This window comes from Tupaia chinensis, unplaced genomic scaffold, assembly GCF_000334495.1.
Source record: "Tupaia chinensis unplaced genomic scaffold, TupChi_1.0 Scaffold000627_1, whole genome shotgun sequence".
Lineage (NCBI taxonomy): Eukaryota > Metazoa > Chordata > Mammalia > Scandentia > Tupaiidae > Tupaia > Tupaia belangeri.
The window spans coordinates 3,357,292-3,381,579 of NW_006160147.1; the positions used below are offsets into that span (position 1 = coordinate 3,357,292).

Here is a 24,288-nt window from a genome sequence, read left to right on the forward strand (position 1 = left end):
TCCTGCTGAGAGAGGGTGGTCCACTTCATCCCCTGCTGTGTCCTCGTGGACTCTCCCTGGGTTCTTGGATGGCTCTCAGGGTGGGAAATGGTTCTGAGAACAGGGAGAAGATGGAGGGAGGTGGTCCCTAGGAGCTGCCTTAGGGCCGTGAATGGGGGAGCTACAGAACCTGCTGGGTAACTGGGGGAGACCCTTTGCCAAAGATAGATCGGATGTCGAGTAGGCTGTGGGCAGGTGTATAACCGAATCCTTAGGGGCTTCTGGGCGGGGGTGGGGGGTTGATAAGGGAAGGTGTCTTGGTGCTGGAAAGCAGTGTAAGGGGAAGGTGAGTAGAGACAAGACCCGAGGGGAAGACGCGGAGCCCGAGATGGGTTCTCTGGGTATTGCAGATGTGCCACCTCGGATGCTGTCCCCCCGGAACCAGCTTATTAGGGTGATCCTGTACAACCGAACACGACTGGACTGCCCATTCTTTGGATCTCCCATCCCCACCCTCCGATGGTAAGTTCCCAGGGCCTGGGTCCTTCCCCACAGGGATTGTCTGTCACCTTTCTCGTGATCACGGCTATTCAGCGAGACCTGGGAACCTGACAGAATCAAAGCGAGGAGGGATTTGGTTGATCATTTAGGCCGCTCCCCTTATTGCACAGAAGGGAAACCAAAGCCCAGGGGTGCCGAGACCGGGGACTAGCGGGCGGAGGCAGGCCCACAAAGCTCAGGGCTCCAGACTCCTCGCGTGGGGCTCCTCTGCACCCCTTGGTCGGTCGCCTCCCTGCTCCGTCGGGCGAGGTCCTTTCTCAGAGCCGCGTGTGCTGCTCTGTTGTGAGGTTTAAGAATGGGCAAGGGAGCAACCTGGATGGTGGCAACTACCACGTCTACGAGAACGGCAGTCTGGAAATAAAGATGATCCGCAAGGAAGACCAGGGCATCTATACCTGCGTCGCCACCAACATCCTGGGCAAAGCCGAAAACCAAGTGCGCCTGGAGGTCAAAGGTAGAGGAAGGGTCCGCGGGGGGAGCTCGGGGAGGGGTAAGGAGGCCACCCAAGAAAACACAGCACATCTAATGTTGAACCCCGAGGGTCTGCACGTCCTCCCCGGGCTTCCAGCTGATGCTGTACACACCAGGCAGCTTACAGTACCGTCCCGGTGCAGAGGAAATGGAGGGGAAACCTGCTCCCCACCGTCACCCCCGAAGGACTGTCCTGTATCCCTGAGCCAGATAGGATTTGGGGTCGTTCACCATTGGGGTTACCCACACCAGGACTCCCTCCGTTCCTACAACTGCGTAATCTTTCTGCACTGTTGCGGCTGGTCCGAGGCCTCAAGGTCAAGTGTGTAGTGCATGTGGCCCCATCGGGGTCCTGGGCAGAGCACAGGCCAGTGACAGCCCCCTGGGATTCTTCGCAGACCCCACCAGGATCTACCGCATGCCCGAAGACCAGGTGGCCAAAAGGGGCACTACGGTGCAGCTGGAATGTCGCGTGAAGCACGACCCCTCCCTGAAACTCAGCATCTCCTGGCTGAAGGACGACGGGCCTCTCTACATTAGCAACAGGTTTCCGGTCCTCCCCGTCCTCTCCCGGGAGCGAGCTGGAGGGGCGTTTTCTCTTCCCTTGCTCTTGATGACACATGGAGGAGCCCGGGATAGGGAACCTGTGTACCAAGGAGGGGGTAATGGACAGCTCCCTACCTCGTTGGGGGGAACCCTCACACCCTCCTCCCTTTGCCCCATCAGCCCCTGCTGCCCTCTCTTTCACTCCTCTCTGCCTCCACTTCTCTGCCCCTCTTCGCTCCTCTTTGCTTTCTACAACCCGGGCCTCCCCTTTCCTGTGTCATCCTCCCGCCCTGTGTGCAGTACTCCTGTTCTCCAGTAGAGGGCAGGGCTGGCCTGAGCAACTCCCCCCTTGCAGCTAGTGATGCTTTTCAGCCCTTACTGTGCCTGCCTCTGCCCTCCCCCAGGTTCTGGTTTTATCGGTGTGGGCTAGGACTCTGACCCTGAGTAGTTAAATTTCCTCCTAAGAGTTTCTGGTGAGCAGCCAGGGTTGAGAATGGCTGGTTCCAACCTCTCCTGTCGTCTCTCCCATCTGGAAAGGCAGGATGTGGCTGGGGCTGGCACAGCTGTTTCCAGCCATCATCTGACTTCGCAGAAGGCACACCTGCAGGCAGGCATTGGCATCCTGGCATGCCATGGTTGCTGACACCTTTAAGGTCCCATCCTGCCCTGAGGTGCCTTCTCCTAGATGGGGCATAGTTCAGAGCAGCCAGGGCCAGGCCTGGGTGCAGAGGACACGAGTCTGGGCTGACAGCAGAGTTACAAATATGGGACAAGAAGGGACCCTCATTTGTCCTTCAGGGGGTGGACCCAGTGTCCTAATCCCAGAGGGGTGCCAGCGCGGTGACGGCACAGACGCAGGTGTGGGACAGGAAGGCAGAGGACATAGTCCAGGGCCACTTGGTCCTCCCTCCTCCCTCCCGGATCAAGTATGTGACTACTCCAGGTGACCCGAGGGCCTTGGGTGGATCCTCAGACCCCCAGCAGGAGCCGTAGGGGTCCCCAGCTGCTTCCCTCTTCCTTCTGACTCGAGATCCACACTGTAGAGAGGGGATCAGACAGAATCCAGCACTCCCTTGCCCTCTTCCAGCTCCTCCACGGTCCCTTTGCAGGATGAAGAAGGAAGAGGACTCCCTGACCATCTTCGGAGTGGCTGAGCGGGACCAGGGCAGTTACACGTGCGTCGCCAGCACCGAGCTGGACCAAGACCTGGCCAAGGCCTACCTGACCGTGCTAGGTAACTGCCCCTGCACACACCGGCACAGGCCTCCCCTATCCGGACGCCTCCCAGGACGCTTGCCGTAGTGGCCAGAGGCCACCTGGGCATGGGGATCCCTCACTTTTCGACATCTGGAAGCTTTGGCTTTCAGAACCAGCTATGCTGGACAGTGTACCCCCTGAGTGGAATTATTAGCCCCCCAGATCTTGGCTGAAGAGTGCCCAGTAGCTGTAGAAAGAGTGGAGAGGGGTTTTTGTGATCGTTTTTACCTCCTTCCTAACACTGCCACTAAGCCGATTAAAACCGTCCAGTATTAAACAAGACTGAGTTTGGTTTGTGCTCCCAACAGCCTTGCTGCCCTCGCTCCCCTCCCGCCCTGTCCTTGGGTTTGTGTGGCATCTCGCACAGGCGCCGCACTGCGTAAGAGGGCTCCGTGTCTCCCTGTCCTGTGTGCAGGCTGGACTGGGACTAAGCCAGCCCAAACCCAGGAAGGGGGCGTCTCCCTCCCAGGAGAGCAGGCCTCTCGTTGTGCCCTCCTCACCTCCGTCCTCTCTCTGGGCACCCTGCACCGCTAGTCTCGGTGCGCTCTCGTCCCTTCCATGGTGGAGAGGCACAATTGCTGGGCATGCTGGGCCCAGGCACAGCGATGGTCTTAGGACAAGAATGAAGCAGAGGATCAGCCCCTGCCACAGAGGAGACACCGACGGCCTCTGTGAGGGTGGGCGTTCTCCGTGGAAGTGGGGGTGAAGCCGTGCCTGGAACACCTCCGCCCAAGGGCAGCTGTCCTTCCAGAATGCCTTACCCCTGGATAACCTGCTAACCTGGATAACCCATCTTACCTTTGCAGCTGATCAGGCCACTCCAACTAACCGTTTGGCAGCCCTGCCCAAAGGTAATTCACACTAATCGCGGGCCCTCTTGGGCCCCTGGGGCTGGAGTCCAGAAGAAGGAAGGGCCAGTGGACAGGCTCCTGGAAAACACTCCCCACCCAGGTGCCCCACCTCCACCTCCCTGAGCCCCTCAGACCCTACTCTGGGCGCCCCGCTCCTTTCACAGCTTGAGCTCAGTCTTGCGGCTGTTTCCCCCATCCGTTACCACTGGCCATGCTCACTGCTCCTTTGGGCAGGCCCGTTCTCCACCCCCAGTGACCCCACAGTGTATGAAGCCCATCCAGGAAAGCCCACACCCTTCCAACTGTCATTAACCTATAGTATGTACCCTCCCCGACATGCACGCACACACGAACACGGGCCTCTGTCTCACCTGATCCTTCCGGAAACCAGCCCAAATATGGAGAGGGCTGGTGCAGGGAGCCAGGGTGGAAGAAGTCATCCCACTGCCCGCCCTGCTCCCTTGGCTGCCGGTCAGTGGCTGGATGGCCTTATTGCCCGGCTAGGATGGTGCTTACAGCCATTAAACCATCCTAGTGAGCTCAGAGCCCAGGGAGGGGCTGTGCTTACCCCTGACTAGAAGCATGCTCTGCATCACTGAAACTTCTAGACTGAGTCTCCACCTCCTCCCCAGCCTGGTCCTCTTTCTCAGCCCCCTCCCCACTTCCCCAGTCTGTCTGTCCTCAGCACTCCAAGCCCCTACTTGAACTCCTGCCTCCTGACACACAGAGTAGGAGGTAATTACCCAAGGGAATGAGGCAAACCCCACTCTCCTGGTCAGCTCTCCTTGCTGTTGTGAGCATGGGTCTCATGAAAAGGGCGACATTTTCTAGAAGCTTGCACCCTCAGGGTGCCCGTAGGCCTGGAATACATCCCGGCTTTTCTCTGTGTCCTGCATGACCCTCTTTATTTCCTGGTTCCACATCTTTGGTGTTCTTTTGGGTGGCAGTGGAATTGAGGGGATCTCCTGTTTGTTCTTTGGCCCCTGAGGGAAGAGAGTGGTCCCTGTGCTGAGTCCCAGGGCAGGCCGGGATTGGTTTCTGCTGGTAGCAGTGCCCGAGCCCCTCAGGGCCCTGTCCAGTGCTGGGGCCAGCACAGGTCAGGCTGACTCTAGCTCACACACCTCCCTCTGCTGCCAGGACGGCCAGACAGACCCCGGGACCTGGAGCTCACCGACCTGGCTGAGAGGAGCGTGAGGCTGACCTGGATCCCGGGGGACGATAACAACAGCCCCATCACAGGTCAGCCCAGGGCCCAGTGAGCCAATACCTGTGGGGGAAGTGGTGACAGCCCCAAACCCAGGGCTTTGCTAGCTCCTGGTCCCACCCTGTCTCCCTGGCTGAGTGTCCAGGCCTTTCCTCAGAAGGCATGGTGGCCTGGCTTCCTTCCTGTGTCTTGGGAAGAGCTGCCCACATGTCTATGTGCGAGGGAGATTGTAGAGTAATGGGAGCCAAGGAGGAAATGCCTTTGAAGAACACAGAACTCAGCTCCCAAAACTGCCATCTTCTGTGCCCACCCAGACTACGTCGTCCAGTTTGAAGAGGACCAGTTCCAACCAGGGGTCTGGCATGACCATTCCAAGTTCCCGGGCAGTGTCAACTCAGCCATCCTCCAGCTGTCCCCATATGTCAACTACCAGTTCCGCGTTATTGCTGTCAACGAGGTCGGGAGCAGCCATCCCAGCCTCCCATCTGAGCGCTACCGAACCAGTGGAGCTCGTGAGTAGTCCAGGGCTGCAGAGAAGGCTCTGGAACCCTGAGTTCAAGCTGAGTTGCCCAGATCCCCACCGCGTGATTCTAGGCCAGTTACTTTAATTACTCCAAAGCTTGACTTCCTCATCTGTGAAACAGAGTAATAGCAACACCGACCTCATGGAGCTGTTGCAAAGGATGCATTTGGAAATGCATGTCAGAGGCCAGCCTATGGCAGCTGGATCTCACATGGCTAACCATGCAGTTCAAGTCCCGGCCCCAGCAGCGTGAGAAACACTCCAGGCATGTGTGCGTGCATGCCTAAAATCCCAAATGGAGGGAGACATGGAGGAGAAGGGATTGCAGTGTATGAACATCTCCCAGGGGAGGTGCTTTCTCACTTTCCTTCTTTCTCTGTCTCTCTTTCTCCATCTCTCTCTAGCAAGACCATGCGCCTTTTGGGAAGTTAAAAGACAACAATGCATGTCAGATGTTGGCCATGATGCTAGCGTGTAGCAAACAGTAAATGTCAACTGCCATCTTTACTATTACTGATATAAAATTGCCTTTAGTTGATTTACTTGTTCCACGAGAGACAGAGACAGGCACTTCCAACAGGGTCTTTCTGTGCTCCCCCGCCTCAGTTAGCCAGAGCCCAGCACGTATGCGGGGTGCAAACCCAGACCCTCCCCACATGGCCTCACATAGCAGAGCGTTGGTTATCGCTGTACCATCGTGGCCAGCCTGTTAATAAGTCCTCTTTTCTTTTTAGAATTATTTTATGTAACTTTATTTATTTATTTATAATTTGACCAGAGAGGGAGAAAGCCAGCTGCCAGGTCCGGGACTTGAACCACAGTCAAACATGTGGGAGTCCAGCATCCTTAACCGCCACGCCACCTGCCAGCCCCCAACCTATTAAGATGCCTTGATTATTTGCTTTAAAGGGGAGAGCTGTGGCGAAGAGGTGCAGTGGAAATCCATTATCCAGTGTTACTTCCAATTTCTTTTTCTAACACTCACGGGTAACGTTTAGATTTCTGAAATCGCACCAGCTCATGGAGGGTGGAGATGCTCCCCACAACTGTTAAATGCCAGGGGTAAACCAGTCTGGTGTCAAGCACAGTGGATCATCCACATGGGAGATGATCCACATTGAGTTGGCTTACTGACCACCCAGTGTGGAAAGCCTTATGATAAATGCTGTCTGGTTGGGGATTAAAACGTAAAAGAAATTAGCCTGCAGTGGGGCTTAACTCTTAGCTGGGAAGGCGAATCACACACACAAGAAAAAGCCTAAGTGTGGTTACACACTGAGACACAGCAGAGCATCGCAGGACCTGTCCGATGGGAGGGGGACAGATTGCACGGGTAAGGCACAAATTGGACTTGAACTCTGCGTTCCTTTGGGTTCCAGCCCCTGAGTCCAATCCCAGTGACGTGAAAGGAGAAGGAACCAGGAAGAACAACATGGAGATCACGTGGACGGTAAGCGGCCCTCCCACCTCAGCCCCGATGGGCCCGCTCACCTATCAGCATGCACTTGGAGGCCTTTGCCCTTATACCCTGGGACGCTGCGGCCCCCGTGTGGCTCAGACTGTCTGGCCACTGTTTGAAAAACCAAGCTCTTTTCTGGGTTGGGCATCCAGAAAGCAAGCAGGCCAGATGTCCAGGAGCGACGTCTAAGGTGCAGAGGTGGCCAAGTTCAAGACTGTCGGTCTAAAAGGGTATACAGAATGCCAGCCGAATACGATGAAGGAGGGAGCCGGGTTAGATTAGGAAAGTTCTAGGTGAAACACCACTGTCGAGCCTTGGAGTGTTCTGGGTCCCCTCGCTGGGGATGGTCGAGAGTGGAAGAGAGACCTTTGTCTGAGACCCGCTCAGCATCAACTTTCCTTTAATCAGGGAATGAGCTAGGTGACTGGAGAGATGGCCCCAGGCTGTGACTGCAAAGTCCCATCTTTATCCTGACCTCCCTGGCTGTGCTTTCCAAATCAAAACTGGGGTATGTGGTCAATAAAAGACTATTTTACTCCCCAAACCACTTCCAAGTCTGAGAGCTGCACATGCAGATGCAGAAACGGTGCCATTTCTGAGCTGCTGCACAAGTGACACAGGCGGGAGGCAGTGTCTGGACCCTGACCACCTAGACCTGCCTTTCCAAGGGCCTCACAGCCTTTCCCAACTGGAGCAACAGCCACGGGGCCGAGCCTGGGTTCCAGATCCCTGGTGCTTAGATAATAAAGGACAGCACTGCACCCCCCTTCGAGGAACTCGGACCTGTTGGGAAGGACGGGACAGACACTCTGGATTCGGTAGAAACAGAGTCAGCTCTGGACTCTCAGGTCATTGGCAGGAGGCGAGCTGTGGTTAGACCACCTGCATCCCTTTCTCGACGTCGGAGAAGATTATATTACCCTCCATATTTTATTATTGCTCTATGGAAGATAAAGCTTTAACCCCCTTTGTACCTGCAGATGTGGGTGGCTCTAGGATCAAAGTAACTAGGTCTGAGGTGAAGCCTTTGTCACAGCTGAGCTCATAGGCCTCTTGGTTTTGGGGGACTCATCAGGAAGGGAGGTGTGTTCTCCCCTACCCTGCAAGGGGCCTGGTCAGTGTTAGGCAGATCTGGGAGGGGCACCTGGCACAGGAAGAGGGCAAGGTGTGGGCACATCAGCCTCCTGGCCTGCGTCCTTTCCACCGTCTGTCGGTCTGTCTCTCCCACCAGCCCATGAATGCCACCTCTGCCTTTGGCCCCAACCTGCGATACATTGTCAAGTGGAGGCGGAGGGAGACACGCGACACCTGGAACAATGCCACCGTGTGGGGCTCTCGCTACGTTGTGGGGCAGACCCCTGTCTATGTGCCCTATGAGATCCGAGTCCAAGCTGAAAATGACTTCGGGAAGGGTCCTGAGCCAGAAACTGTCATCGGTTACTCCGGAGAAGATTGTGAGTACCCTCCCAGCATCCCCCCAGACAGGACCCTCACAGCCAGGCCGCACACGGCCACTGTCATAGCCAGGATCTGTAGGTGGGTTGTGGGAGGACAGCCTGGTCCCAGGAAAGAGAACAACTACGCGGTGAGCTAGAACATAGAGCCCCAACAGGTCCGGAGTCAGGCAGGACGCCACCATCTGAACACCAGGTAGGATCACTGCATGTCAGCTCCTCCCCCAGTCCCCTCCAGGTGTGAAAACCCAGGCCCTGGGAAAGAAAACCCTTGCCAGTGTTCTATGTGAATAAATGTCAGGCTTGACAATCTCACCTGGGTCTTCAGACCCTCCCCAGCAGGGTGCCCTGCTGCCGAGCCACACTCGCACCAAGAAAGACGTCAGGACTACCCATCCCAACGGGCCGAATGAGGCACCTCCACAGGAAGCAGGGCCCCTCCTCCATGGCCCCCTGGAAGCCTTGAGGGGTGGGGAGGTCTGCAAGCCCCTGACCTTCCTGTGGAGGCCGGCATCCCAGGGCTGCTCCTGCCCTTGGAAATGAACCAAGGAGAGGAGTTTTTTGGAGGCTGGCCACTCCTGAGGGTAAATTGAGGAGCTTGTGGACATATATGTGGGAGTGTGTGCTTTCACAGACGGGAATGGCCTATCTGTCCTAGCACATCAATCCCACAATCTGCTGGCAGAGCAGGAGGCAGGGGGGCCCCTTCTTGGCACGGGCAGTCCACGCCCTGTTGGTGCTGGGTCTGATCCGAGAAAGGGACCACGGAGATGGATGGTGAGGTCAAGGAAGGGATTAGGGACAGTCCTGGGAGGAGTGTGTCATCGAGCATGGTTGGGTCAGTGGGAGCGCAGGTGGTGTTCCCCACAGGGAGATGGGAAGGGGTAGGGGCTGGGCCCTGGAGGTGACTGAGGATTAGACCATGTGGGTGATAAGCAGGGGTCAGCAAGCCCACCTTACCTCCACGATGGAGCACTTCCAGAGAGAAGCCCAGTGAGGACTGCTGGACGGTGAGTGAAGGGACCACATCCGGTCCTGGGCTTCGTGGACTGCCCCACCATTTTGTTGCCTCTACCCCTGCAGACTGTGCTCTGGGGGGTGAAAGGGGTTGGGGCAGAACCGCTTTTGCAGCTGAGTAGAGAACAGGGCAAGACTCAGTTACAGGGAAGGAGTAGCCTTCCCTTTGCTGGTAGTCCGGGGATCAGAACGCTTCAGGACTAGGTTAGGGCAACCTGTCTCGGTGGGTAGTGTTCCCGGCAGGCGTAACAGATGCACTGAAACGTGGGCAGAGTTGGGAGGAAAGGCAGGGTGCGGAGGGCTGCCTCAAAGGCTGGCTGAAGCCGTCTCACCACTGAGCCCCGATGGAGCAGGGGACGGATAAGTCACCACCACCATCGAGGGCCACCCTCAGGAGCTGTAGGAGAGTGCCATGCCTGACAAAGAGGAAACCAGGGAACCGATGTTCACACCCTTCTCCTCCTGCCCTGGGATCTCCCGTGGGCACCTCTTACCAGTTAAACCTGTCGGGTAACTGAGAACAGGGAGGCCTGCTGATATGGTCCAGGGGAACGGCCTCCCAAGACATGGAGCCAGTGGGGAGTGCAGAGCATGGCTGGAGGGGCATATGGAACCTGCGCTCTGGACATGGGCGGGGCCCCTTCCACCTCTCTGCCACCTTTTCCTGAGCCTTCCCTCTGTACCCGCAATTAGCTGAAGGTAGAGACATGGCCCTGCCCTCCTGCAGTACCCAGGGTCCAGAGTGGAGAGACAAGCCAGAGGGGACACAGGAGTCCAGGGGCTAGCCATGCCTGCGTAACCAGCTTTCTGTCCCCAAACCTTGCAGATCCCAGGGCCGCACCCACTGAAGTTAAAGTCCGAGTCCTGAACAGCACAGCCATCAGCCTTCAGTGGAACCGCGTCTACTCCGACACGGTCCAGGGCCAGCTCAGGGAGTACCGCGTGAGGAAGCCAGCTCCCAGCTCCCCTAACCACCCAGCTGCTAACCAGGGCCGGGGGTAGCAGATGCGGGGCACAGGATATTTGAAAGGGGTCCTAGAGATATTCGTGGGATCCAGAGCTGATTCAAGGAGGTGGTGTCTAGGGTCAGCTGTTCAAAAATACACCCCGGGTAAACACACATTGATGTATCCTGCGGTAGACAAGGGGCCTTCCAAAAGTTCGTGGAAAATGCATATAGTTTTAAAAATTCAGGCAGCATGGTAGTTAAGGTATTGGACTCCCAAATGGCCAACTGTAGTCCAAGTCCCAGACCTAGTGGCTTCACATGGGCATACATGCCCAAAATCCTGAGAGGAGACTAGAGGAGTGGGGATTGCAGTGTGGCCATCCCCCATGGAGGGGGGGAGATTTCTCACTTTCCTTCTCTCTGCTCTGTCTCCTCTGTCTCTTTCTTGGCAGAAAGAAACATACGCTCTATAGCAAACAACTTTCTAAAATTAAAAAAAAAAAAAACTATGTATGGCTCACAAAACTTCTTTGCATCAAAATAAACTAGTACTTTAAGTTCATTTTTCCATGAACGATTTGAAGTCCCCTCATACGCTGAGAGATCCTGCTCGGCAGAAAACCCTGGGAAGGGTGGTGGGCTTGGTGGACGTTGCATAGCACATTGTGTATGGAACATGTGAGTGGACACACGTGCACCGGGAGGAGTGCGAGGCACTGCCGAGCTACCCCCGCCCTCTCCTAATGGCCTCTCCTGGGCTGCTTGCCCTCCCCAGTTCGGCTTCATGAAGCCACCACTAACAGACAAAACCACAGGGGTGCAGACACCCTCCCGACTCCAGCTACCCAGCACAGGGATTACCAGGGCCCGCAATTTCTGTACCCCTGCCCAGTCATCTCTCCTCTGAAAGGGTGAGCTGAAATGAGCAGGCGGAAAAAATCCAGGTTAACTAACAGGTCTTCAAAAAGTTCACAGAAGGGCCAGCAAGTAACATGGTGGTTAAGGCGCTGGGTCCCATGCGGCCTCCAAGGTTCAAGTCCTGGACTCCACAGCCTGAAAAATATGCCGGGCTCATGTGCATGCGTTCCCAAAATCCCAGAAGGAAAAGGGATTTCGGTGTGGTCATTCCTCCTGGAAGGTGATTTCTCACTTTCCCTGTGTCTCTGGTGAGCACATGCAGCCTATAAGAAAAAACAGAATCTAAAAAAAAAAAAAAAAGGCACCAAAATAAATTTGTACCTTTAATTCTATTTTTTCATGAACTTTTTGAAGTCCCATTGTACAAGGCCTCCTATATGAGTACCTCTATTTAAAAGTTGACTGAGAGGAACCAGCAGTTGGCGCAATGGCTATGTCGCTGGATTCCCATGTAGGCGACCACGGTTTGAGTCCTGGACCCAGTGGCTTAAACTCAGCCGGGCGCGTGTGCGTGCGTGCCCAAGATCCTGAAAGGAGAAGGGATTGCAGCGTGGCCACCCCCCCTGGGGGGTGATTTCTCGCTTTCTGTCTCTCTGTCTCTCTCTCTGTCTTTCTGACGAGTGCACACACTCTATAGCAAAACCCTCTCAAAAAAGAAAAAATGTTGGCTGAGAAAACCGCCTCATAGCCTAGTGGTTAAGGCAGCCAGATCCCACATAGCTGACTCCAGTTCGAATCCCAGTCCCAGATGCTGGGCAAGGGTGTGTACGTGCCTCAAATCCCAACAAGGTGAAGAAATGGAGAAGAGATTGTGGCATGACCACACCCCTTTAGGGGTGGTTTTCTCCCTCCTCTCTCTGGCAAGTGCACATGCCCTCTGGAAGTTAATCGAAGTTGGCTGGGAAGTGAGGACGGCTGAAACCATGATTGATACAGGTTCCGTGACCTCAGTGGTCCTCAGGAGTGGGCTGATGCACAGTTGGGGCAGACGGACGGGGCCTGTCTTTTCTTGGGAAATGAATCTGGCACACAGGGGACGGAAGGCAAAAGGACGCACTCACTTGGCGAGCTCTGCCCGGCGCCTGACTCGCACCTGTTACCTGCCTACCTGGAGAGTTCCTTGGCTAACATCCATCAGGTCTCCCTCTAAGTCTGGACCCCTCCTTACGGTGGGCAGCCAGGGTGACACCGGCCTGGCAGCCCGACCTGGCTTCTCATCCACTGCTAATCAGAGCTCCTGAGGTATACTCACTCCGCTGTGCCCTGCGACACCACCTCCCTCCACAGCTATCCTGTCTACCCAGGCTCTGCTACCACACAGCCAGATGTCCCACAGTCGTGGACATGTGACTAGCTCACTCCTAAAGGTCTTTAAACAATAGGAAAAGAAACTACTTGACTTCAAAAGATTGAACCAACCCTTTCCCATTCTGGCTGCTGGGGGTAACCTTCTCCTTCCCAGCTCCGTCTGCTGCCAATCTAAACCACACTAATCTCCCTCGAGGTGACGCTGCCCTTGAGCACACAGTGGAGCTTTCTGTGCCTGGACCCTTGGTCATCTTTGTGGTCCTGGCACGGATGCCCTGAGCAACCTGCTACCTGCTTGGAAAAAGCCTCACGACGGAGCGGCTCAGTGTAGGCTTGGCCAAATGCCCCTTCCCTGAGGAGGTGGCATGGCTTGGAAAATGATTTCTTGTTCGACATAAATATTCATATTCGTGAGCGGCTAATGGTGGGGCTGCCAGGCTGCCCCCAGCCCTCCACGAAGCTGATGAGGCCGTGTGGGACTTGAGCCTGTAGTGAGCAAAAGGGAAGACGGGTCACTGCCACCACCACTAACGACTAACCCGGCCCGAGCTGCTGAGCCCTCACAGCCTGCCTCTGTCCCGAAGGCCTACTACTGGAGGGAGAGCAGTTTACTGAAGAACCTGTGGGTGTCTCAGAAGAGACAGCAAGCCAGCTTCCCCGGTGACCGCCCCCGGGGCGTGGTGTCCCGCCTCTTCCCCTACAGTAACTACAAGCTGGAGATGGTTGTGGTCAATGGGAGAGGTGATGGGCCTCGCAGTGAGACCAAGGAGTTCACCACCCCAGAAGGAGGTAGGTCTGACCCGCAGCTCTTCGGGGTGGGGCAAGACGAGGGTAGCACACGCCCGTGCCTGAAGCAGCAGCAGCGTGACCAGCATGGATGGGACAAGGTGACCTCCGCGTGGCCTCGAGGAGCCGATGACTGACAAGTTGAGTGGCTCCTGCCATTCTGCAGAGCGCTCTGTCACCACGGGGTCCTGCTCTGACAGCAGGCTGGATCTCAGAGCAGGCCTGTGCAGTCTGCTGATGTCGTGCCAGGACTGACTCCCAGCGCATCACACTCCCAGCGGCAGCCTGGCCTCTCCACCACCTCCTACGGCTGAAGTCCCACCGTGTGAGTGCAACCAAAGAGTCTTTCCTGAGTGCCTGGAGCCAGCTGATCGTTACCAGCACCCGCGATTTGCCACTTCGCTCCCCATCTTCAGGACGCTTTCACTGGGACGGCAGCTGTGTGGGGGGTGGCTCTCAGGGTACCTGGTGTAGCCTTTCCCTCTGCAAGTTTATGGCTTGACCTGGTCCTGGGGACACAGGTGCCTTTGAGGTTCCTGGTCCCGCCCGCTGTCCTACCAGTCCTCTTAGTCGCTCGGCATAGCGTTGTCCTCTTGTTTCTCCCCCTCTCTTCTTAACTGTTATCTCCCCCGGTTTTCTTTCTCCTCCTCCTTCCTCCTCTCCTCTGTTCTTCCCTCTTGTTTTCTTTCTTCCTGTCTTCCCTCCTCCTCAGTTTGGTTTTCATCGTCAGTCACTGCTGCCCCGCCCACACTTTCCAGGCCTCCCATCCTGGGTTTCTTTCTCCTCTCCCCTAAACCCAGCATTCTCCACTCAGAAGGCCGATCCTGCTGCCTGGAGCCAGTGGTGAGAGTCCTGGGCTGGGATTTGAGCACCCGCAGCCTCCACGGAGCAGCTGCCCTTGGTTTCCTACCTTACAGATGGCTCTGCCCGACTTCAGGGCGTCTTGCAGGATGGGAGCCTAAGTGTGCGAGTCCAGGGTGGTCGCTCAAGGAAAACCTGGTTGACTCCCTCCCCATTCCAGCAGCAGAGCCCGAGTCATTCTCGTCCTCCGTTCTGGACGGGGCAGCGGGCTCTGGCCGCCTCGGAGTGCTCCCAAGTTCAGGGTTAGCAGCTCTCCAGCATGGAGGTTCCTGGGTTCAAGGCCTTCACACTGTGCTTTGTTTTTGTGTTTTCCTCATCTCCCTGCTCCCCTCCCCTCCCCTCCCCCTCATCTCCCCTGCTCTCTCCTCCTTCCCCAAGTACCCAGTGCCCCCAGGCGTTTCCGAGTCCGGCAGCCCAACCTGCAGACAATCAACCTGGAATGGGATCACCCAGAACACCCCAATGGGATCCTGATTGGATACACCCTCAAATACGTGGCCTGTATGTTCTGCCCTTCTCTCTCTCCAATCACCTGGGAAGCAGAGACCCCACTCTTACACTTTATCTGGGTCATCACGGTGGAGAGCCCACGGGTGCAGAGGGCATTGCCGAGGGCATTGCCGAGGGCATTGCCGAGGGGTAGAGGGCCGGGGAGGCAGGGGAGGCCCTATTTCGGCACAGCTCCTTACACTGCACCGCCCGCGGGGGGCTTCTAGTCTGGTGGGTGAAAGGAGGGAGCTCTGGTCTCCCGAGGAAGACAGCCCCGCCTTCGGGATCTCCTACAGTCTGGGAGAGAACATCTTACCAGGTGGGATGGGGCAGAGTATACACGTGTGCAGGGGCACCCACAGACACACAGGAGACACCGTCACAAGGTGTCATTGACGGCCAGGCAGCTGTGGAGTGACGAATCAGGAGCCTGGGGTGGGGGGCAGACCCCAGCTCCATAGCTCAGCATCATATGCGAGACTGGGGTGTCCCTGCACTTGAAAAACTTTGAGCCTTCTCAGGGAGGTGATGTGGTAGCTTATTGGGAGCTCGAGGGCCGGGCCCTGTGTCATTAACGATTTTACTTACCGAATGTGTGCTATTCTGAATCCACCCTGGACCTGACCCCCTGGCCCTTTGAGGTATATTGAATATGCTTTTCCTAAAGACATTATTCGTAATCAAAAGCCCTCATGGTTTTGCCCTAGATCTGTCTGAAAGGGAGAAAGGAGCTCTAGGATTCAGTCCCTGTTGAAAGGGCTTGGGGATTATAGACAGAATCTTTCAGAGTGCCATGCAACTTTGCAGCGAGCAGAGACAATGGGGTCAGTGAGGAGGTGTTAACCCAGGGTGTACCCAAAGGGCCAGGAGGGGGTGCTGCTTGCAAGCGCTCTCCTTTGAGCCCCAGCCTTTCAGCTCACCAGGCAGGTGCCTCTGTCTCCCTTTTTAGCAGCCAGGAAGGTGTTCTTGCATCTGCAGGTTATATAACCCACTCTGGTCGTGTTGCAGAAGTTTCATTCCCCTTTCCTGTCTCTCCCCAGTTAATGGAACCAAAGTAGGAAAGCAGATGGCGGAAACTTTCTCTCCCAATCAGACCAAGTTCACGGTGCAGAGGGCAGACCCGGTGTCCCGCTACCGCTTTACGCTCAGCGCCAGGACGCAGGTGGGCTCTGGGGAGGCAGTCACGGAGGAGTCGCCAGCACCTCCAAATGAAGGTAGGTACCTGGCTGCAGCTTCCGGGGTAAAAGGCCCCAGCTAATTCTGAAGCCTAGAAAAACACAGAACTGTGCCTGGCCTCCTGGGATGGGGAGGCCGTGAGGCTGCACGTCCTCGAGCCTCAGTAAGAGAACTCTTCTTATGTGCTAAGAGGCAGGTGCTGGCCTTGCGTCAGGAAAACTAAGATCTCATTAGACTGTTGGGGTGAGACCAGGGTCCCCACTTTGCCTTGACGTGCTCAGCTACGTGACATCTGTCATGTTTCCTTTTTGATGAGGAGTAAGGAAGAGAACATAGGTTGGGAGATAAAGGGAAATGTTAAAAGTAAATAGAGGTCAAACGCCCCTAATCTGAAACTCTGCAATCCGAAATACTCCGAAATCCGAAACCGTTGAACATGACACCCAGGTGTCACACCTGACTTCATGTGACGGGTCAGAGTCGCACTGCAATACGGAAATATTGTAGTGATTGCTGTCAGGCTGTGTGCATAATGTGTACATGAAACAAGTAAATTTTGTGCTTAGCCGTGAGTCCCACCCCCCAAGATATATCCTCACGTGTGTGCAAATATCAAGGCACTTCAACAAGTTTGTGGAAAAATAGGATTAAAGTATGAGTTTATTTTGGTGCAGAAAACCTTGGAAATCCATGCACTTTTTCATGAGACCCATTTTCTACAAACTTTTGGGAGACTCCACTATATTCTAAAAATTAAAAAAAAAAATCCAATTTGTGAAACACTTCTGATCCCAGGGATTTCAGATAAGGAATACTCAGCGTGTATGCAAAAGAACCCCACACAATAATAAACACGTTCACCTCTGATGGGAGGCAGGAATGTTAAGGAATGCCCATGAGAGCCGTGGGGACAGCCCCTCTACCCCCAAGGACTGCTGCTGCAGAGAGGAGGCCCATGGGAAATAGCCATTTGTCAAGCCAGCTTTCACTAAGGGCAATTGAGTTACCTCCTGGGTCCTGGCATCTCCTGGCAGCGCGAGGTCCCCCAGTGGAGCTGCACCTGCCTGAGGACTCCACTGGAGGGGGCTCCAGGCCCACTCGCACGTGCGCTGGATTCGGTGCAGGGACTTCTCAGGGAGCAAGTCGGCAGAGCCGCAGTGTTAACGGAGCTCCCGTGAGAAGGTGGGGACCCTTTTGCCTCTCAGAGGCCCCATGGTCTAGTCAACAGCCATTTCTTGAGCACCGCTATGTGAGATGCCAGAGTCTGTGCCAAAAGCAAAGGACACAAAAGTGATAAGAAGCTCACACCGTCTAAGAGGGGAGGTAGCCACAAGGACATCCGCGTAGCTAGATAAAGCCAGTGCAGTGGCTGCCGAGGAGGGGCCTTCGTTCTGCAAGGGAAGCCCCCAAGAAGAGGTGGTGTGGGTAGGTTCCCTAAGGCTGACAAGCTCTCACATCTAGTGCTTTCTCCAGAAGGCTGGGGCCCTTGCCCTGGCCCACCCCGCCCCATCCCAGGAGAGCATCAGTGCTTCCCCAGCCACCTGCCCTGGCCAGCAGGCCAGCAGGCCAGCGCTGAGACAGTGAAGGGGGCCGCGCCAAAGCAGGACTGATGGGTTGCCTGTTACCAAAGGCCAGGCCAGGCCAGGCCACCATGCACTCCGTGATTAGTCGGTTCTGTAAGGAGATAAATGGAGAAAGCCTCTTCCCCCTCCCCATCTCCAGCCAGTACAGAACATGACAGAGCTCCATTGTCCAGCCCAGTAACTACCCCAGGGAATGCTCTACAGCACCAGGGGACAAAGGGACAGAGAGAGACTTTCTTCTCCACTTAGGGATTTGCAGAAAATTCAGGAATTCCTTTAGGGCGCTCAGTCTACACATGAGTTTCTAATTTCCTGAAGTACAATTGCTGGGAAAGAATTGGGGCAGCAGGATGCCGGATCGGCCTGCGAGGCTCCACCGCTTCCAAGTGCCCGGGCATTCTGAGGCTGAGACGGTGTGGACAGCTTCACGGAAGAGGCTCCTCCTCCCCTACCCAGCCCACACTCGGCATCTTCCCCAAAGATACAGGAACCATCCTTTTGACTGGGGTCGCTATCTTCCTTCATCACTTCCACCTTATCCTCCCAATTCCTGGGGTCATGGAGGGCCCCCAACCTAGCCAGGGCAGGCCACACCCTCGGGGAAAGAGCTGGGGATGTAGCACTCAGGGTGAGCTGTCTTGGCTGCCACCTTTTAGATGACTGCCCCTTGAGAAGACGTAGCAACAGAGTGTGTTGGAAAGGTCCCCAAGACCCAGATAAAATGGTTTTGTGGGGACATTTATGATTCTAGTGAAGGCGCCCCGACACCAGCTGGCATCCTCAGGGTAGGGGCCAGGACTGGGCCACACCGGCTGGGTCGGGTTTGAGCCGGAACCTTCTCTGCTTGCTTGTCCTGTGGTTTCACCGGTGCTGTTTTCTCTTCCCTCCTCACTCTCTCTCCCTCTCTCTGGCCATCTTGGGCGCTGTGCTCTGAAGCTACTCCAACTGCAGGTACTGTACCAGCCGCGGAGGTAATGGGCATGGCACGGGGCAACGCAGGTGGAGCCACCCAGCCGGGGCAGAAAAGAGCCTGGCTTGGGCTGGAAGCATGCTCCAGGCTCACCCTCTCAGTGGTTGGGAAGCCAGACCATCGAGGAAGTGTGTGGAGGATGGGACTGGAGATCACACACCTTCTCCCCCTCCACTAGAAGGAGGATGGCTTAGGGGGTCCCACACCCAGGCTCCTGCGTGCTCTGAGAGTGGCAGTGTTCTCTGAAGCTGATAGGTTACTTCCCATGAGCCACTAGGGCCCATGCCTCCACTCGGCATGGAGAGTCCTGAGCCTCTGAGCGGCCCCTGGCCCTGGTTCCGGTCAGGCCTTCCCCTGAGAGGGTGAACGCAGTGCATGATGGCCTTGCATGCTGCATGGGGGCCCAGCCCCGGCTCTGCCAGTACGTGGTCTGCTCGAGAACGAGCAAGCATGTCCTTGGATCGGGCCAGGTGCCCCAGTCTCGGTGCCAGCGCCCACTGTGCCTCGTTCCTCAGAACCCAGCTTCTCGATGCACTTAGTGACAGAACAATCTCTACTCCCAGGGCGTAGGGGTGGCACTGGGCAGGCAGGTCCTGCTAACCTCTTCCTTCCAAGTCTTCATGCCATGGGTTCAAGGGCCATCAGAAGGCTCCTCTCCACAGAAGGCCTGTCCCCAAGCTGAAGAGGCTAGATGAGGGACCCCGGGTCCTCTCCTAGCCCTCCTCTGAAATGAGAATGGGCTTGCCCTGGCAGAGCAAAGGCTGAGAAAGGGGTCCACAGAGCCCCTTGAACGCGAGGCAGCTAGGGGAGGACTGAGGCTGGTCAGTGGGGAGGGCACCATTTGGTTTCCTCCTTGGCTTGTCCCCCTGCCATTTCTAGGTTGATTCTCTTTCTGTTGCGCACCCTGCTTCCTTCAGTTTGCGTGTGTTTTGCCTGTGAGATCCGTGTGGTGAGCTACCAGCATCCTGCCCTCATTCATCCTCTCCACCCTCTGCCCCTAGTAACCCAGACTGACCAGGCCCAGTGCCTCCTCACAGGCCTGAACACCGCTGCTGGGCTGTGAGTCTGAGACACAGTCCTAGGGACCAGGGGGAGAGCCTTCCTGGCCACACTGGGGGGGTGTGCCTGGCCCGATTCCCACTTATGTAAGCCCCTCCTTGACTGTTAACACCGTCGTCAGGGCGGTCCATGCAGGCCTGGTGAGGACAGAAGGGGAGAAGCAGGGCGGGCAGGAGGCGAGTCAGCTAGACACTCGTTGGTAAGCAGCTCCCCACTCCCCTCCCCCTTCCCAGAGCCCTGGGACCCAGGGCAAGTGGATCTGCGGCAGAGTGTCTGCCTCATTCCGTGGGCATCTGTGCCCGTCTGTAGGCCCCTCTTGTGAGTGGCAGTTATCAGGGGGTGTTGTCCCAAACGCCCCACTTCCCACTTGCCATTTAGAAAGGCAGATTCCTCGCGTCATGCAGAATGAGCTTGCACCTCTGTCCCTCCATCAAACGTGCCTGCTGGGCTCCAACTGCCAGGTGACACGGGAACAGAGGCAGACTGCTCTTTTTTGTGAAGGAGACGTGCTGATAGCATCAGCTGTTCTCAGCTCTCCATGCACCAGAACCTTCTGCACAATGGGCAGCTTCCAAGCCGTGGAGCTCGGTCTGACATTTTTGATGGCCCGGCGTCCAGCCTACCGCCCTTCCCCCATCCTCTCCTAACACAGGTGCTTTCCCCCCCAAAGTGGGCTGTGTGTCTCTCACCCAGTGAAGATAATCCCACTCATCCCTGTGTCGGCAGTCTCTGAGGACTGCTGCCCAGCTGCCCTGACAAGCTGTGATCTGGCCGGGGTGTCCACAGGCCAGGTCGACATTTATGGACTGAACCTTCCACCATGGAATGTCTGCAGCTGCTGCCCACTCAGATCTGCAAATGTTCGGTGGGCTCCTGGTAGGGGCCAGCTCCGTGGCAGGTTCCGGGGACAGAAAGGTGAATGAGGCGTGGCCTCCTACACAGTGCTCCTCGAACTCATGGAGAACCCTCGGCCATGGCCAGGCTGCCTCCTGTCGTGCACTGGACAGCCATGAGGTTGACACTGCCTGCTGTTCTGGTTTGGCGTTCCAGCTCTAGGCCTGCCCTGGCTCTCCCTTAGGTCATGGGGGGTCCCTTCCCCCTCTTCCCCTTTCCAAGCTGGTGGTCTCTGGTCAGCACTGACCAGGACCGTCTCCACCCCCACGGTTCCTGTAGTGGCTAGAAATGGCACCCTAGCCGAGAACAGCTGTACCTGGCCTGTGGTCCCGCCAGCTACCTCCTGTTCTGGGCTTGGTTGCCCTCTGTCCTCTCCCCTAACTCATCCCAGGGAACTCAGGCCATTCTCTTTTGACCTAAGTAATGGGTGGTCTTCTCCGAGGAAACTTTGCCTCTTTCCCAGAGCCTCTTCTTCTTGCCTCTGCCCTCCGTCTCTCTGGTGCCTTCTTCCAACCTTGGGACGATAGATCAGCTCATGAGCTGCTTAGGGAGCGCACTCATTGGCCAGCTGTGACCACAGCCAGCCAGATTTGTGTCCTCTCCAGGACCTCTGGTGACTCTATGGCAGGTCCCAGGACGTCTTCCTAGAAAGTGACCCCTGTCCTCTCTCACCTCTGGCCCCCAAGACTGTCACTACTGAGCAAGAAAGGGGGCAGCCAGGTAGCCATCATGGGAGATAAACGCTTCCTGCGTTTATCTGACAGTGGCCATCAGAGGGTGGGGACAGCACGGCATGGAAGCATCCTCATCTCTGACCAACTGAGTGAGAAACCAGGCCTAGCTCTAACCTAGCCATCTCTGTCCCTGGAACGCCCTGGGGAGCACCTGGGCCTGGCCATGGGTCCTGTCGGGGTGTGAGGGATTCTGCCTGTACCAGGGCCAAGGGACCTCATGACAGTGTGTGTAGCTTTGGGGAAGATGGACCTGGGTGCAGGGCCTGGGAGATGCAGTAACCACTGAACCTGCATGTCCCTTTACCACACAGTGTAGGGTGTCAAAGTTAAAGGGAGTGTATTCTAATGACACCTTTAGGTAGCTATGGGAAGGGGAGAGATTAGAAATGTACCGGTGATAAGGAAGTTCATCAGAACAGTTCTGCTCAGATGGACAGAGCAGCCTCCCCAGGTTCCTCCCAGCTGCCCAGAGCGATAGGAAGAGCCCATGGGTGTCCAGGGCCCTGGGAGCCGAGTTGCAGGGGCCAGGCCCGGGGGTCTCTTGTGACTGTGTGTGTGTGTGTTGGTGGACGGGATCACTGAATCCCTCGTGCTGAGGGTTGACAGCACTGGGCTTACGCTCCAAGCCTGGGGCCACCTTGTTCTCGATATATCCCTAAATACGGAACATGACCAGGGGAGCCGTCCCCGTTCCCGCCCTTCCCCCGACTTCCTAATGTCTGGGAGTTGACGGGGTTGGGGAGTAAGGGGGACTCAGAACTTGCCCCAAGTCTCTGAACTGAATGGGACAGTCAGCTGCCCAGTGTGCCCCCTGCAGTCAGCATCCCCAGGGCCCAGTGATACCTCTGACCTCCCAAGGGAGGAAGCAGCAGGACCTGGGAACATGCCCTCCTTCTCTGTGGGGAACGTCACCGTTGGAGACGCAGAGCAACGAGAGGGCTCTTGTTGGTCTGGGTCTGGTTGAGAAGGCCTAGGGTGACTTTGTTCTCCGCCCAAAAAAGTTCTCTGGCAATTCTTACCTGGCTTCCCTCCCTATCCCCTGTATGGGGGAAGGTGGGGGATATTACTTTCCTGAACTTCTGGAGATGTGAGGTTGAGCAGGATGTCACTGTTCCCTGGGAGCTGAAGTTACCTGCTGTGTCTTCAGGCCCTTGCCTGCTGCTCCATTTTAGCATCCACATTAGAAAAGGGACCGTGGTCAGATCTTCGGAGAACGAACGCGAGGAGGAGAGATGGCTCTCTCTCTGATTTGTCTCATCCTTCCCACACTCTGAGTCTTAGCAAATATTGGCACTGGATTGTGAAGATAGGGCAGCGGTCTCTTGTTTGCTTCCACAACCATTCCGTAAAAGGAAAGGGGGCCCAGGAAAAGGCTGACCCCCAGGAAAAGGCTGGCCGATGTCAAACAGTAGCTTTGCGTGGGAGATGGGTGAGACTCACCCAGACGGACCCACCCTGTGCCCCAGATGAAAGTTTATGTAGAAAGAAAGCCCAGATGTGTCTCACTCTTGGCCTGGGGGGGTCTGTGTCCGCTGTGAGCTGGAGCCATGGTGCGCTGCATTCAGGTCACACAATCACTTGATAGCACCATTCCCCGCACTCCAACATGACCGGAAAGGACATGGAGTTCCTGGTCTCCAAGTTTCCTGGAGAGGAAGGCCCAACCAGAAGTCAGCCTGGGTCGGCTTCTTTGCAGAAAGGGCCGCCATTGGGCAGAGAAGGGAGAGGGAAGGCAGGACAGGGCAGGAAACAGCTGGTGGGGCTCGAAAGCTCATCAGAGTGGGGTTGCTCTCCACGGTGCTGGCTCTAGGTGCTGGCTCTGTCTGAACTCAGGCACGACAGAGGGTGATTTTGGCAAGGATGCGTGGGCCCCTGAGGCTGGGGCTCCAGGGCTGGATCCAGCTGATGCTGCTTGGCCTGTGTCTGGGTGGCGTCTGGCCTGGGACTTGTGTCGTCCGTGGGGTCGGGGTGATCGGTCCATGTCCCTTCCCACCCTCATCCTCACACCTGGCTGGGTGCATGCTGGGTGCTTCGAGCCACACAGACCATGAGAAGAAAATGAAACAAACACAGGGCTTCATTCTCTTCCGGAACCGCCCATGGCTGTGTTTTGTGTCGCTGTCGTCCATCTGACCCGGTCGTTATGCGCGGGGGCTTCGATCACCGCGGTCCGTCTCCTCCGGGGCTGCCTGCGTGCACGCGGGGGCCGTGTGTCCAGGCTGGCGCAGCCAAACCAACCAGACTCGGCTATTTTACATTTCCCTCTCAGCTCCTCCCACACTGCCCCCGACGCCTGTGGGCGCGACGGGCGCTGTGAGCAGTACTGATGCTACTGCCATTGCTGCCACCAAGGAAGCCACAACCGTTCCCATCATCCCAACTGTCGCACCTACCACCATGGCCACCACCACCGTCGCCACAACTACAACCACTGCCGCCACCACCACCACGGAGAGTCCTCCCACCACCACCACTGGGACTAAGATACACGAAGCCGGTACTACGCATTGCCCGCGCTCCCCTGCCCCAGCCTACCTCCCCGGCTGGCTCAAGAAACAGATAGGAGTGGGGTCCGCGGTGGTGTTTGCCAACACCCACCTTTGTTTCTCCTCCAGAAACTCACACATGGCTGGATTTGCAGCCCAGAAGCCTAGAGGCCCAGAGGCCCTCTATCCCCAGCACACCCACACGTCCCTTGGCGGCCCAGTACCCCTCATGCTAGCCTAGCCCTGGTCCCTATCCCTTGGCAGTGGGCCAACTTCAGTCCCAGATAGGGGGACTGCCTCCACCTACACGGCAAAGAAGCCGCTCAGGGCTGAGCACCCCAAAGGGTAGGGTGCAAGAAAGGGAAAAGTTCCAACACTGTAGCCAGCAAGAAGAGAGCATCCTGCTCTGGCCGGTTTGATCCAGTCTTGCAGAGTGGGGACTGAGGAACAGACCAGGGCAAGATCAGTTCCCCAGAACCCTGCTCTTTCTGTGCCCCTCAGCCCCAAGGACCACTTACAGGCGCTGCTTTTAAGTCAGAGCTGCCAGGAAACAGTACTGCCCAGACTCCCATAGTGCCCCAGGGTGCTCCATTACTCTCCCGCTCCTCTTCCCCACACCCCCAAATGCATAGGGAGGGGAAATTGCAGTTGCTCTGGGGGAGGGGGTGGCTGGTAAGAATCGATCCCCAGGCCAGCCTACTGAGTCAGGAAAATGTGCATTTCCTGCAACTGGCAGCCACTCCAGGAAGCTCT

General features: G+C 56.5%; 1 protein-coding gene across 16 annotated transcripts in view; it reads left to right on the top strand.

Moving 5' to 3' along the window:
* NFASC (neurofascin) overlaps nucleotides 1–24,288 on the top strand; it is a 237,611-nt gene that overhangs the window by 190,881 nt on the left and 22,442 nt on the right. For 5 of the 16 annotated variants that reach the window (XM_006159237.3, XM_027776052.1, XM_027776050.1 and 2 more), the window contains 15 exons: nucleotides 390–501; nucleotides 828–994; nucleotides 1,410–1,557; nucleotides 2,667–2,791; nucleotides 3,621–3,665; nucleotides 4,803–4,904; nucleotides 5,184–5,381; nucleotides 6,772–6,842; nucleotides 8,083–8,305; nucleotides 10,149–10,264; nucleotides 13,082–13,286; nucleotides 14,523–14,645; nucleotides 15,674–15,847; nucleotides 18,329–18,343; nucleotides 23,319–23,546. In XM_006159237.3, the coding sequence (XP_006159299.1) occupies nucleotides 390–501; nucleotides 828–994; nucleotides 1,410–1,557; nucleotides 2,667–2,791; nucleotides 3,621–3,665; nucleotides 4,803–4,904; nucleotides 5,184–5,381; nucleotides 6,772–6,842; nucleotides 8,083–8,305; nucleotides 10,149–10,264; nucleotides 13,082–13,286; nucleotides 14,523–14,645; nucleotides 15,674–15,847; nucleotides 18,329–18,343; nucleotides 23,319–23,546 (2,052 nt within the window). The remainder of the gene's footprint in view (nucleotides 1–389; nucleotides 502–827; nucleotides 995–1,409; nucleotides 1,558–2,666; nucleotides 2,792–3,620; nucleotides 3,666–4,802; nucleotides 4,905–5,183; nucleotides 5,382–6,771; nucleotides 6,843–8,082; nucleotides 8,306–10,148; nucleotides 10,265–13,081; nucleotides 13,287–14,522; nucleotides 14,646–15,673; nucleotides 15,848–18,328; nucleotides 18,344–23,318; nucleotides 23,547–24,288) is intronic. The other 11 variants (XM_027776051.1, XM_027776055.1, XM_027776057.1 and 8 more) reach the window with 7 other exon arrangements.